This window comes from Geotrypetes seraphini, chromosome 11 (genome assembly GCF_902459505.1).
Source record: "Geotrypetes seraphini chromosome 11, aGeoSer1.1, whole genome shotgun sequence".
Lineage (NCBI taxonomy): Eukaryota > Metazoa > Chordata > Amphibia > Gymnophiona > Dermophiidae > Geotrypetes > Geotrypetes seraphini.
Genome location: NC_047094.1, coordinates 127,148,744 through 127,164,751, shown reverse-complemented (window position 1 = coordinate 127,164,751; position 16,008 = coordinate 127,148,744). Strand labels below are relative to the sequence as shown.

The 16,008-nt window shown below is 41.9% G+C and overlaps 1 protein-coding gene across 1 annotated transcript in view; it reads right to left on the bottom strand.

Moving 5' to 3' along the window:
• The window catches only part of LOC117368881 (IgGFc-binding protein-like), a 143,988-nt gene that overhangs the window by 94,756 nt on the left and 33,224 nt on the right, over positions 1 to 16,008 (bottom strand). Inside the window, exons 7-9 of the mRNA XM_033962625.1 lie at positions 8,085 to 8,667; positions 6,557 to 6,756; positions 2,114 to 2,255 (exon numbers count right to left, since the gene is read on the bottom strand). Of these exons, the coding sequence (XP_033818516.1) occupies positions 2,114 to 2,255; positions 6,557 to 6,756; positions 8,085 to 8,667 (925 nt within the window). The remainder of the gene's footprint in view (positions 1 to 2,113; positions 2,256 to 6,556; positions 6,757 to 8,084; positions 8,668 to 16,008) is intronic.

The following is a 16,008-nucleotide window of genomic DNA, read 5'->3' as shown; positions in this document are numbered from 1 at the left end:
GAAGGATGCTAGGCTGTATAGAAAGAGGAATAACCAGCAGAAGAAGGGAGGAGTTGATGTCCCTATATAGGTTGTTGGTAAGGCCAGACTTGGAGTATTGTGTTCAGTTTTGGAGGCTGTATGTGGTAAAGGATATAAAAAGACATGAAGTGGTTCAGAGGAAGGCAACAAAAATAGTAAGGAGTTTGAATCAAAAGAAGTATGAGAAGAGGCTGGAAGACCTAAATATGTATACTCTGGAGGAGAGGAGGGACAAAATCTCTAATTAGAAAATGAAGAATGTAAATTAAAGAGCTAAGGCCAGTACTGGACAGATTTGCATGGTCTGTGTCCCTATGTGATGATTTGGTGTAGGATTGGGCTGGGGGGGGCATCAAAGGGAACTCTACTAACTTGGAACATGAGCATATTCCTGGCCAGACTTTTTGGTAGATATCCTGCAAACAGGATGGTGGATAGGCTGGAGTCAGCTTGGACGGCAACTTCAGCATTTGGAACCTAGGACATTACCAGATGGATTTTACAGTCTATGACCCAGAAGTATCAAAGAAGAGATAAGTTAATTTAATCACTTATTTTTAATGGGTATAACTAATGGGCAGACTGGATGGACCGTTCAGGTCTTTATCTGCCATCATTTACTATGTTTGTGTCAGAAGGGGCAGGATGCTTCAAACAGAAAGTTCTGGTGCAGGCCCCAAGCAGCCTATAAGTGCCACTACTGCTACCTGGGCAAAGACTGGAGGTAATTGTAAGGAATGGACTTGGGGATGGGGAGGTAATTGCAGAGGAAGGGAGAGATGGTGGATTGTGCACAGAGGGTGACTGCACATTGACTGTCTGACAAGGAGGTGCATATGCAACACGGTTCATAGACAATTGCGTGCAAGACAATCGTGCGCGGACAACTGAGCGTAAGACAAGTGAGCGCGAAGACAAGCTAGCGCAAGACAATTGAGCGCAAATTATTTTCTGTAATGTGCATACCCAATATAAACGGTTCATAGTCAATTGCGCTCAGTTTTATTATTATTATACCCTCGCTTTTCTTACGATTGTGTAGCACGCACCTTGTATCGCTTGCAATGAGAGCAACATTAACAAATACGGTCCGCGTGCGAACTGCAAATATAAACATACCCAATATAAATGGTTCATAGTCAATTGCACTCAGTTTTATTATTATTATACCCTCGCTTTTCTTGCGATTGTGTAGCACGCATCTTGTATCGCTTGCAAAGAGAGCGACATTAACAGATACGGTCCGCGTGCGCGTGTGAACTGCAAATATAAACACACCCAATATAAACGGTTCATAGTCAATTGCGCTCAGTTTTATTATTATTATACCCTCACTTTTCTTGCAATTGTGTAGCACGCACCTTGTATCGCTTGCAAAGGGGATCCGCGTGCGCGTGAACCGAAAATATAAACATACCTGTAAATGAAGAAATGTGGAAGTACGTTCGCTCTCACCAGAGGCAAGAAAAATCCACGCAAGACAAATATTTGTTATAGATGAAATACTAGCAAAACCAAATCTTATCCTATAACGGAAACGTAACCATAGTAACAAAAATGCATTCACGTGACTTATACTGAAAACGCAAAAAGTCAAGGGAACCATACTAACAACGTGGTGACGTGATCATGTGTTAACGTGCTGAACGTGCGCGTGGCCTTCGTTCGGCAGGCGCCATCTAGAGGCACGCTGAATTGTCATTGCGCCGAGTTATCGTTGCGCTCAATTGTCTGGCGCTCAGTTATCGTTACGCTCAATTGTCTTGCGCTGAGTTATCCTTGCGCGCAATTGTCTCTCGCGCTATAGTCTTTGCGCGGTATTGTCTTTGCGCTGAGTTGTCTTCACGTTTTTATCGGCACGCGATTGTCTTGCGCGCAATTGACCTGTCACCATGCAACACACACATCTCAAATGGTTATGCCACTGGCATGACCTCACTTCTGTGAATTCATGAATTAAAGCTGATGAGTCTGCACTTATACAGTTAAGCTTTCAAACTTTCCATTAAAAACAGTACTGAAGTCTCACTTTAAAGTGGTTAAAAATAGCCTTCTATTTCCCATCAAGCACTTTAACCACTATCTGACTTACCTTTTGGGTAACAGCCCCTGATGCCATCTCTTATTTCACATATGTTGTCATCACTACAGTTGCTGAGTTCACAGATCATGCTTTTGATGGTGCTGCACTCACATACGTAGTTACAATCATAGGACCACACCTTCTCATGGAGCTGTTGTATCAGAGAGACAGTTCATTTAGTCTCTGGTCAGCCCTTGGCAGTCCAATTAATAGGTTTACTAAAATAGCACAGTTGAACACTACAAAGTGCTGTGTGCATACAATTAAAAATCAATAGAATTAAAAATAATTGCATCGTCTTTTTCTGTTAGCTGATAGCTGGCTCATAGTTTCAAACTATTGCCCTTTACATCCAGTTTAACCAGAAATTACTTCTTTATTGTATTATCTAATCTAATAATCAGGATTTCTTAATCATACTTATCCAATACAGGTTCAAGGCAATTTACAAGACACTTTGGGGTAATTCTGTAATAGAAAACCAAAAATACTCTGTGGAGTGACGATGTTCCTAAATAGACTTTATTTGAAAGTGTCAAAGTTCCAAAGGTACACTGAAATCATCCACATAAAATAATTTCATCCACATAAAAATAAATCATCCACATAAAAGCCTTAAAGGACCTAGTCCGCTAGGGATACAGGACCAAACAGGGTCCGCGTTTCGACAAAAAGGTCTTTCTATTGCAAATGCAAGCAGTGTCTCACTTTCAGCTCACCACACAATTGTTTCCCACGTATTCACTTTTATAGGATTCCCAGGGACCCCTGAAGAAGACTTTTTGTCGAAACGCGAACCGTGTTGGGTCCTGTATCCCTAGTGGACTAGGTCCTTTAAGGATTTTATGTGGATAATTTATTTTTATGTGGATGAAATTATTTTATGTGGATGATTTCAGTGTACCTTTGGAACTTTGACACTTTCAAATAAAGTCCATTTAGGAACATCGTCACTCCACAGAGTTTTTTTTGTTTTCTCTGGATTTTCTTCTTTGTGGGTCAATTTCTTTTGTTTTTTAATTCTGTAATAGGAAACATGATCCTCTAGTGGTAATAGCAAGACAAAATTCATTCTCCTCGAAAATAATAAAACCCCAACCATAACAAATCTAGTAATAAAGTCAATCACATACCCCATATAACCCACTCTAAAACTTCTAGGAATGATGATAGTCAGATGCTGTACCATGCAACCACAAATCAACAAAACAATACAAAAATCATTCACAGTCATGAGAAACTTAAGGCAAGTTCAAAAATTATTCGACAGAACACAATTCTAGCTCTTAGTCCAGTCCCTAGTCCTAGGTCTTCTAGACTACTGCAAGATACTCTATCTCCCCTGCCCCACAACCATGATAAAACAACTACAAACAGTTCAAAACACAGTGTTAAGACTTATCTATTCACTGAGGAAGCATGACTACATCACAGCGGCATACTCACACTGGCTCCCAATACAAGCAAGAGTACAATTCAAGTTCTACTGCCTACTATTTAAAACCATTAACGGAGACAGCCCAGCCTACCTAAACAACCGCCTAATCCAAATTACCTCAACCAAACATAGGAGAACCCACAAACCGTTCACACATCCCCCCAATCAGAGACGTCAAACGAAAAAAAACTGTACGATGACCTTCTTGCCACCCAAGCAGCAAAACTAGACTGCTAACTCTCCATTTTACTGATAACGACCCCAGACTACAAATCGTTCAGAAAAGAAATAAAAACCATGCTATTCAAGAAATCCATGAAAACAAACTAACACAAGACTCGTCCCAATTCTCTGAAACAACCTGCTTTACTCTTCAATTCCTCTGGAAATGGTCAGATAACTCCTTTTGTAATCCGCCTTGAACCACAAGGTAATGGCGGAATAGAAATAACTAATGTAATGTAATATTACTGCAGGGGTAATATGCAAAATTAACTCCAGAAACCTGAGCATTTCCTGTGGTAAACTCTTTTTTGCTGCAGTAAGCATGTATTAGTGCTTATCGCAGCATAGTAAAAGAACCCCTTAGACTGTAAGCCCACTAAGTAGTAATAGTATTCACATAGTAATGAGCTGCTTTATATGCATTTTCATGTTTTGCATCTCACTAATATAATTTAACACAGCTTGATAACCTTCCCCCCAAGGGATTTAGGGCCTGATTCTGTATAGGATGCCCTGACTCAGCAGCCACATAAGCTGTCCAATAGAGTGTCCTTTAGAGAATTGCATCTGTCCTAACGGACAGATGCCTAACCTTGCCTTACCACCCCGATTCTCTAACCAGTGTCCATGTCACAGAAACTGTTTAGAGAATCGCATTGCTGCTGAGCTGATCATTGCAAGGGAATTTCCCAGCCACAATCTGCTGAGCAGCAGCGGCAACGAACCTCCAAACTTCCCCACACTGTCCATTGTCCACAGTCATCCCTGGCAGGAAAGATGCCCACTCCCTCCTGCCAGCACTCCCCCCCCCCACACACATCCCCAGCAGGAGGGATGCTCACTCCCTCCTGCTGGCACCCTCCCAGATCTCCCACCCTCCAAAGCCTACCCAGTCGTCCCCCCCCCCACCCGTACCTTTAACAGAAAGGCTTGCTGGAAGAATGCCTAATCCCTCCAGGTGGTAGGCCTGTTTCTTTAGGCACCTGAGCCAACTGTAGTCTTAGGCCTCCTTCCCAGTGCATTCTAGAATGCCCTGGGAGTGGCCTAAGACTCTGATTGCACACAAACAAAAGAAATGGAAGGGGGACTAGCCTCAGAATAAGACAAACCAACAAAAAAGAGGCAAGAGAGATGTCTGTACCAACCAAAAGTTACATATCTAAGTATTGACACAATGATAATTGTCCAACAAGTCCTTGATTAGAAATATCAGATGTAGTCCCAACTAGGATCCATGTTTCAGTGACAACGTCGCCTTCCTCAGTGGAAAACAAATGGACTTAATAAGACAAACAAATCACGCAAAACTTTACGCATTGGCATGTCTGACGTGCAAAGCGCGCCAAGACTCCAATTGGCCAAATACCGAATGCCACTCCCAGATACCTAAAGCCTTCTGCTGCCTTCAATCGGGATGCCATTTATATAAAATGGCCCATAAAGTATATAATGAGGAGCCTAAAACTATGTTGAATTAGAAGATTTGCCCTCTCCCATTGCTTACTATCAGTAATAATGTGCAGCAATTCTTTGAATTGACCCCAAAACTAGGGTCTTTTAGGCTCTTGCATAGGCCCAGCAAGTTGTAGGGAGCACTGCCCTGCTCATTTTTAATTCTATGCTCCCTATCTTGATCCCTAGTGCCCAGTCCTCAATTCTTTCTACCAAGTATGAAGTGCAACCTAGGAGGGTGGTGTAGAGTGAGGTCCTGAAATGTGGTGTGGAGAAAGGACCTATGTGAGGAAGAGAAAACCAAGACTGGGAAAACAAGGAAAGAGCTCTTCCTCTTCTTTTGGGGGGAGCCAACAAAATAGAATTTGAAGTTGAAAGAGGAATAAAGGGTAGAAAGTAAGGGGGGAGGGACAGAGAGAGATATTTCATTTTATTAAAGGTGATAATGAAATGTCAAATTCCCTGACTGTAGGTAGGGGTTTTGGTATCAATTACATTACATTACATTAGTGATTTCTATTCCGCCATTATCTTGCGGTTCAAGGCGGATTACATAAGAGTTGTTATGAAGTTACAAGATATATAGGCGGATTACATAAGAATTGTCGTGAAATTAGGTAATACATGTTGGGTAATTTGAACATTTTAGATTTGATAAGGAGTAGACAGTGTAGTAGGTGGAGCTTAGGAAGGAACTGTTTGTGTTAAATAGGTTTTATGTATTTTTTGAAGAGTAGAGTTTTAGTTTCTTTTTTGAAAGTTTTATACTCTGTGGTCGAAGACAGCAGATTGGTGAGTTGTCTGTCTAGTTTTGCTGCTCTGGTGGTCATTAGGTTGTCATATAGTTTTCTTCGTTTGACATTTTTGGTTGGCGGGTGTGCAAATAGTGAGTGGGTTCTCCTGTGTCTGGTCGAGGTGGATTGAGTTAGTCGGTTGTTACAGTAGGTTGGTCTGTCTCCGTTAATAGTTTTGAATAGTAGGCAATGGAATTTGAAGTGTACTCTTGCTTGTATTGGGAGCCAGTGTGAGTCGTGGTATGCCTCTGTGATGTGGTCATATTTTTTCAGTGAATAGATGAGTCTTAGGCTGTATTTTACATTGTTTGTAGTTGCTTTATCATGGTCGCTGCGCAGGGGAGGTATAGTATGTTGCAGTAGTCTATTAGTCCAAGGATAAGAGATTTATCCTTGGACTTATCTTATCCTGCCTCATGTTCAGCCTATGAGATGGCCTTGCAGTGTTGAAATAGACAGATCATTCAAATCACAAATTGTACCAATTAAATAAACAATGTGGAAGAATGAGAGAAAACAAGAAAATATTAGCAGTTGATTAACCTTGTATGTTCTTCCATTTTCATAGCACCCACATTCTTCCATAGGCACGCATCTCTCTCCATTGAAGAAAAATCCATTGTTGCACTCACAGCCCTCAGCACACGTCTCTGGGCAATCTTCAATGCCCCAGAATACAGCACAGCTGGTAGAGCAGGTGTGTGCACAGTTCTTATAGCTACTGTTCTCTGGACATGTCAGAGCTGAGCAGGAAGAGAATATAGAGTCACTACAGAAAACAACATAACAATGCAGTAATCCAATGGCATAAAGATATATTCTCAGCTTATCCAACTCATCCCCTTCCCAACTGTCTTCTGGTATCTAATAATAATTGCTATGCCTGAATGTACACTGCTTCAATAGTCTTCAAGCTTGCAGGTGGCTTATATACCATTGAAGGTTTTGCTTCTAAAACATGTTTCTGGTTTAGTAAGTTTCAAGTTTTATTTAAAATTTGATTGATCGCCTATCCTGATATAAAGTATAACCATGAATAAAGCAAAATAACATAATGTCAATTTGTAACTCCTCTCTACTACTGTGCTACTGCCATGATCAAACATTTTAGAATATGTCCAAGGCACAATTTGGATGTCTGGTGCCAGACCTGTTTTAACAAAGAATAAGTGCCAAAAAGGTTCCCAAACTGATCCAATGACCACTGGAGGGATGAAGTAATGCACCCCCCCTTACTCCCATCATGGTTACTGACCCCCTTCCACCTGCCAAAAATGTGAATGAAATAGTATATACCTGCCTGTATTCCACCTTCAGATTTTATGGGCAGTCCTAGTGAAGCAGCATACAGTTTTCTAGAGTCACCTGGTGGTCAGTGCAGTGGACTGAAGAGAAGGAGACCCAGGCCCATATCCCACTCTAACTACTACACTTGTGGTGGAAGGTGTGAGCCCACCAATTCCTACCCCAAACCTATTGTACCATCATATAGGTGACACCTGCAGGCATAAGTAATACTGGTGTGGTGTACAGATGGGTCCAGTAGGTATTTGATGGATTTTGGAGAGTTTATCATACAAAATAAAGGGGTTATAGTGAGATGTGTACCTGGAACCTTTTTTGTGACATTTACTGCAATGCCCCCTAAGGTGCCCCACTATGCTGGGAAGTCTGTGTGGCCAGTCTACTAAAAATGCTGGCCCCTCCTGCATCCCAAAGGCTTGTTTTGTGCATTTTTCTTTTGGATGCATTTTTTAGTTTGTTTGATTTTTTTAATGGTTTGAAAAAGATAGAAGCACATTTGAAAAATGACCATTTTTGAAAAAACAAGATAGACATTTTGCAGTTTTGAAAATGCTCATGTTTGCTACTTGATTTTTATGCATTGTCCACAAAATGTCCAACTCAAATTTGAACGTCATGTAAAAATGTCCCTCCACATCTAAAGAAACATGCTTTCATTCTCATAACCCTGGTAAATTCTCAGCATCTGGTTCTTCTGTTATGCAGAACTTAATATTACAGTTAAGCACTAAACTCCACAATTCTCTGGTCTGTTTCCCATACTTACGGCAGAAAAATTCACTCCTCCAGGATGTGATGTTGACACCAGCAGCTTGGCACATAGTCACATACATCTGGATGTTGTTACAGTGTATTGGATCCTTTCCATTACCCATGCAGAGATCATAAATGCAATCATCAAAATACTTATCAGGGTTAAAGATGGAGTGACAGTCTTTCAAGGGACCATTGGAGTCCTTTAGCAGTCCACAGTACTCATTGCTTTTGAAGAATTCCTTCTTGTCTTCATCACATACAGGGCAGGGATTATTAGGGTCACCACATCCATGATCACATACCATGTTTGGAGAATAAACCATCCAAGCCAAGCCAAAGGTTGTGGGGTCAGGGGCCTTAGTGCCATCAGGAAGTCTGAAGTCATCATTTTTGTCTCCATTGTAGTTCCCACACAGTCCGCACATATTTTCTCTGTAGTTTCCAGGGATATTGACTGTAACGCCACCTACAAAGTTGTAAGTAACTTTCAGGCCCGTATCAGTTATTATTACAGCATTAATACCGTACATGTAAGCATGGATGCGTCCATTTTGTAACGTAAATGGAAACGTGTAATAATTGCCGCCATTCCACTAGAATAAAAAGAAACAAAGATTATCAAAGAGGAAAATTTGTAAAAAGCACAACAGAAGGAGTAAAAAAAAAAAAAAATGAAAGGAGCTTAGGAAATTAGAGGAATGGTCAAGGGTTTGGAAGCCAAACTCTTCCAAATTCACTGTTTTCAAAACATACTTTCTAGGGTGTGAAAATCAGCTTAATTATCTCTTGTGAAGAAATCTGACAACTGCCAAACATGGGAGCTAGAAATAATCATTGTGTGTGGTCTAAAGGATGATAATCCAAGTAAGAAAGCATTAAGAAAAGCTATCTGCGTTCCAAGTGTCACCACTGCCAAAATGACATTCCTAGGAACATCTGTTTTTTGTCTAGTGTGAAACCTATAGAGTTAGATTTAATTATGTGGAATGAGATAACCCTCATTAGGGGCACCAGCAGTACCAACTCTGATAAGATGGGCCATCTGCAAGGCTAGAGGCCTCATTATATTTTTTTGCAGAACAACCATCCTGGACTGTACTGATAGCATCCACCATCTAGCCCAATGGTTCTCAACCCTGTCCTGGTGGACCACCAGGCCAATCGGGTTTTCAGGATAGCCCTAATGAATATGCATGGAGCAGATTTGCATGCCTGTCACTTCCATTCTATGCAAATCTCTCTCATGCATATTTATTAGGACTAGGTTGAAAACCCGATTGGCCTGGTGGTCCTCCAGGACAGGGTTGGAAACCACTGATCTAGCCAATTCAGTGGCCCTAATTAGCCAAGGCCACAGTTTGGATATTGTAAAATGGTTGTTTAGTCTGGAAGTATTCAGGTGCCACCAGAGACATATTGACTTGGACATCCTTTTTAAAATGTTGCTCCAAACTTTCATTATTTTATTATTGCCTTGTATACAGTGACATAGTGAAGGTGAGAGGTGGCCAGGGTGGGGGCACCCTCTCTCCCCCACCCCCCACCCCCACCCTACACACGCACCCATTCTCATTCCCCATACCTTTCTAACTTGTCCGACGCGAGCAGCATGCCTGCTTCGGTGTCGGCTCAATCTTTGATGTCACTTCCTAGGCGTAGGACCCAGAAGTGACATTAGAGAGAGTATTGATGCTGACGTGGTCTGCAATGATGCTCACACCGGAGAAGTAATAAAGGTACAGGGGAAGGCAAGGCATGTGAGCATGTGGCGGGGAGCAGAAAGGAGAAGGATTGTCAGTGCCCATAGCAATATGGTGCCTAGGGCTGACCCCCCTCCCCCTTTACTATGCCACTGCTTGTATATGCCACTATTGAGACCCTACTTTAGCCATTTTGGTTGGTTCTGGAGGCTGCACCTTGATAAAAATAAAGATGAAAACAATTAAGGGAACAGCAAACAAAACTGGTGCAGATGGGCCTACAAATAGAAGCTTAAGAAACTCAAAATACTGAATGTTATTCTATTCAATTATCAGAATACTGTATTGTTTAATGAACTATTTTAAATTAAACTGATAGAGGGGATAAATGAATTGGATTGGATATTTAAAGCCTAATAACATAATTACGTTTTAGTTTGATATAGTTGGAAATCATAATTTATTTGTATTATTTATTAAATGGAGAGGAATAATTATTGGGAAGATTTAGGGTGCCTGGAGGAGGTTGGTAATTATCAGTCTGAATGCGCGCACCCAAGTTTTTGAGATACTTATTGAGAGGGGTTAAGGGAGGGAGGGGGGCTTTTAATTTAGGATTCTGGATGTGTGTGGGACAATTAATTATAATTTAGGCAAAAAGAATGTTATATTTTCATTTGATAGTACCCATATATAAAAGAAAATGGCTTTAAAATTCATTCTGACTTTTACTGAGATCCTATGTTTATTGGCCATTGTTCTTTTGTGCTTCTTGGGTTTTTTGGAAATTATTTAGAAGTATTTTTACATTGCAAGATAGTAGTGAGCTTTAACCACAATCTGGCTTGTGGCCAGAATAAAAGCTGAAAACCTGCTTTGTTGTCCGAGTCCTTTTTCTCTCAGAAGGAAAGGGAATACTTACCGGAAGCCCTATTGCGGGCAACAAGTTTCAAGTTTATAAAAAAAAAATTTTTTTAACCGCTTAATCAGGTTTCTAAGCGGTTTACAATAAAAATTGATATATAAACAAATTAAAAATTGGGGACACTAACTAAAACCTTTTATATATATATATATATATATATATATATATATATATATATATATATATATATATATATTCTTCTGAGCTTTATTCAAATAAATTGAGTTCCAACAAGATGGCGGCCAGTTAGGTCATCTTCTGTGCTGTCTCCCTTGTCCTGCTTTTGTTTTTGTTTTATTTTGCCTTTGTTGATTTTTCTTTTGAATTTCTTTTTTGTTGGTTTTTTGTTCTGTCTCTGCTGATTTTGTTTGGGACTTCTAATCTCATTTGTATTTGCTTCTTTTGAGCTCACTTGCCGATTTCCAGTTTGACAGTTGCTCCGATCTAACAGCTATGGGAGCCGTTGCCTGCTGCTTGAATGGTTCTATGGTGGCGGTTAAGAGTTGCAGGATTGGGTCCTGATTCTTTTCATGGTGGATGGGAAGAGGTCTGGCTTTCGGCTCCTTGTGTTTATGTCCAGCCACAAGTGGAGAGGAGCGTGGGAGCACTACTTCGCCCCCTCTCGAGCCAGCATAAGACCAGCTCCGTTAAATTCAAGCTCCACCAACGGCGTGCTGAGGGCCGATGAATGCGGGAGCCAGCCCACGCCGCCACAGAAGGACTCCATCAGACCGGCATACAGGTTGGTCGAGCCCGCTCGGCCTCCTCCCCTTTACCAGCCGGGAGAGGAGATTTTTTTTCTTCATCGAGCACCAGCGGCAGGGACTGACCCATGCCGCCGGTGGAAGAGTCCATCGGTCCCACCTGAAGCCTATTGCTTTCATTATGCTGACCATGTAGCCGGCGGAGTTCACCGTCTGGGCCCGTTCTCCTACTGAACCTCTACGGGCACTCACAGCTACAAGCGGCAGCAAGTACATCTTGAGGCCGGCTCCTCCACGGAGCTTCTAGCGAATCTGCGGCCCTTCAATCTGGGCGTGTGAGCCGGCTCTGCTCCCCTTCGCCGAAACCACAACTTCACCAGGACAGACCAGACTACACAGCGATCTGTGCGGGCTGTTTGGGTCCCAAAACAAGCGCGCATGTTTCCTTTTCATGGCATCTGAGGACATGCCGATGGGGTGGAAGACGGCGAATCGGAGCGGGCTCGCAGGCAATGCCATTGACAAAGGGACTGCCTCTGAGGGGTTCGCATCATGTGCGGCAGTGGTGGTGATTGCCTTGCCTGAGATGTCGCCTATTCTTGGAGGAATCTCGGGACCTCAGATGATAGCCATCGGAACTGGGGCTGATGGCGGTTGAACTTTTTTTTTTTCCACTCTTTGGCTTGTAATTATTATGATCATTTAACATCAGATCCTAATGCTTTTTGGAATATATTTTATTTTATTTCTCTTTATACTTACTTTTTATCTCTATTTTTATTTATTTTAATTATTATTTTAATTCTATCTTTAACTTATTTATTCATTACTTGTTGGAATATTCATTTCTATCTCTATCTCTACCTCTGTCTTTATATTTTTTATCTTTACTTTTCATAAATTGTTTCCTCAGGTACTTTAGTTAGATTGTGAGCCTTTGGGACAGTAAGGGAACTTCCAAGTACCTATCTTTATTTATTTTATTTATTGTATCTTTTAATGTAACATTTTTGTAAACCACTTAGGACCTCACGGTATTAGCGGTATATAAGAATTAGATTAAATTAAATTATATTGAAGGAAGAGAATTTTTAAACTTAATTAATGGGCCAAAAATTCCCGAGTATGTGAAAGAAAAACTTGAGGTGCCTATATCATGTACAGCAGTGTTCTTCAACCACCGGTCCATGGACCGGTGCCGGTCCACAGAAATTTCCTGCCGGTCCACAGGGCCAGCATGTGCATCAGGCCCAAAACAGTGTTCTTCAACCGCCGGTTCACGGTGCGATCGATGCAGCGTTATCTTCGAGCCAGCTCCCTCTTCCTAACTGATTCATGCACAAAGCCACGGGCAGTGGCTCTTACGGGCATCCTGCGCCTGAACCGGAAGCCTTCTCTCTGACATTGCAACGTCAGAGGGAAAGCTTCCAGATGAGTCCAAAGGAGAGTACTTGAGAGAGTCCAAAGGAGAGCAACGAGAATGGTAAAAGGGCTGGAACACTGCTCATACGCCGAGAGGCTGGATAGGCTGGGGCTCTTCTCTCTGGAAAAAAGGAGGCTCAGGGGAGATATGATAGAGACCTTCAAGATCATGAGGGGCATAGAGAGGGTGGATAGGGACAGATTCTTCAGACTGAAGGGGACAGCAAATACAAGGGGGCATTCTGAGAAACTGAAGGGAGATAGGTTCAGAACAAATGCAAGGAAGTTCTTTTTCACCCAGAGGGTCGTGGACACTTGGAATGCGCTACCGGAGGAAGTGATCAGGCAGGGTACGGTCCAAGGATTCAAACAGGGATTGGACGGATTCCTGAGGGATAAAGGGATCATGGGATACTGAGGGAGGAGCTGGGATGTAAAAAAAGTATAGAAAGTTTGTCAGGTAATGAGTATAAACCAACCAGGTCGTGCATGTGCAGGACCGGAGGGCTGGGACTTCGATGGGAAGGCAGGACCAAATTGGGAGGCCAAGGTGGCAGGGGAGCCCCTTCAGATGATTCAGACAGGTCGTGATCTGTTTGGGCCGCCGCGGGAGCGGACTGCTGGGCAGGATGGACCTATGGTCTGACCCGGCAGAGGCACTGCTTATGTTCTTATGTTCTTATGAGGCACGGGACGTGCAAGGTGCAATTAGTACTATTATGGGGGCGGGGTCTGGGAGTGAAGCTTGGGTAGAGATGGGCGGGGTCTGGCCCACGACTTAGCCCAGTGTTCTTCAACCACCGGTCTACGGACCTATGCCGGGCCACAGAATAATTCTTTTATTTTTGCTGGTCCATAGGTGTAAAAAAGTTGAAAAACACTGATGTACAGAACTCCAGTCAGCATTGAATTCTCTCAGGGCTGGATCCGCCCCGGGTAGTGATGGTTACACAGTGGAGTTTTTTAAATCTTTTCAAAATGTAATATTATCTCATCTTTTAAATTTATATCAATCACAACTGACTAAGGGTTTTATATCAGGTACTATGGTGGAATCATTAACTATTGGTTTGCCAAAGCCAAATAGAGATTCCATTTTGGTTTTTGAATTACAGGCCTATTTCTTTAATTAATGTAGATGGAAAACTCCTGGCTAAGTTATTGGCTCTAAGACTAGCCAAGGCTCTCCCTTATATGGTCGGTATGCACCAAATGAGTTTTGTTGCTCAAAGACATTCTTCAAATAATACCAGATTGGCATTTCATATGCTATATTTAGCAAAAACAATGGACGTTCCAGCCTTCTCTGTTTCTTTGGATGCAGAGAAGGCCTTTGATTGTGTAGAATGGACTTTTATGTATCAAGCAATGGATTGGTTTGATATAGGATCTGGATTTATTCAAATGATTCAAACCTGGTATAGTTCCCCTTTTGCCAGATTATATACTAATAATATTTTTTCAGAACAATTTCATCTGGAGAGGGGAGTTAGACAAGGGTGTCCATTATCTCCTTTGCTTTTTGACATTGTACTGGAACCCTTTTATTGGCTATTCAACAGGCAGAGGAGATACAGGATATTCCTTATGCAGGTCAGGAATATAAAGTCTCTGCGTATGCAGATGATATTTTGCTTCATTTGAGGAATCCTGAAACTACCATTCCACATTTACTAGATTTAATTGATAAATTTGGAAAATTTTCTCGATATAAAATAAATTGGAGTAAATCAGAGGTTCTTCGGCTAAACGTATACTGTCCAAAAGGATTATTTGGTACATTCCCTTTTCTTTGGAAGGAAGAGGGTATAAAATATTTAGGCATTTGGATTCAGAAAATGTTGGAAGAGACGATGAAAGTAAATGAAAGATCCTTATTGCTAAAGGTCTCAGAAATGTGTGAGCAACTCCATTACATCTGTCTTGGTGGGGGAGAGTCCATACTGTTAAAATGATGATTTTGCCTCTTTAGGGCAGCTCCATTTTGACTCGGGAGCTTCCCCAACTGACCGGAACTTTAGCCGCCGCAAGGGAAGGAGTTGATCGGGTGTGGGAGGCCAACTCCACCCCCAACGACCCTTGCGACATTCCTTCTCTTCTCATAATAAACAACAAAACAAAACCCAAAAACCTCTCCAACCCAAAGAACCACATACAACCATACGCTCTACAACTCCTACCTCCCATTGTGCACAATGAAGCCTACAACACAAAAACAAACGCAAACTATCCTAGTGATCATCCTATTCCTAACCAACTGGAAAGCAACAGCAAACAATATCTCCCCAATTCCAATTATTACAACTATTAACAGAATTCTCCACCCAACCAGGAGAACCACAGTGGACAGGCATATAAAATACCAGTCCTATGCACACCACACCATCACACCAACATGGGGAAGAAGACCATCAAATCCCACCATGACCAAACCACATCCTCACCCAAGACCACTCATCTATCAAAAAACAATAAGCAGTGCACAAACTGAATACACAACACTTACATGTGCCTACTTAAACATCAGAGCTTTAGGCCCTAAGACAGAACACATAAAAGACTGGATAGAAAACAAGAATCTGGACTGCCTCTTCCTCACAGAAACCTGGCTTACATCAGACTCAGATCCCAGGATAACAGAAGTCTGCCCCAAGGGATACAAAATAACAGTGGTCTGCAGGGAAATAAAAAGAGGAGGAGGTCTAGCCATCATAGTTAGAAACTCCCTAAACCTGAATATACTAGCCAAAACATCCACCACTTACATGGATCTACTAGCCTGCCAACTCTCATGCACCGCACTAAAAGAATCCATAACTTGCATGGTCTGCTACATAACACCAGGGAATTGGAACACAGCTAGACCCGAATTCGAAGATTTTATATACCAAAATTCACTAACAGCAACTTACAACCTAGTCCTAGGAGACCTAAACCTCCATCTCGAAGACCAATCCTCCAAACAAGTAGAAAACCTACTGTCATTCCTCGAAGCCCTAACATATAAGATATTAGACCCACAAATCACACATGAAAAAGGTCACCAACTAGACATAGCAGCTTTCATGACCCAACAGCCCTTACTGCCAGAGATTCAAACATCAACTGGAAAGTGGTCTAAATCCCTCTGGTCAGATCACTACACATACTCCTTCAACCTCAACTGGCCAAAGACAAGACCAA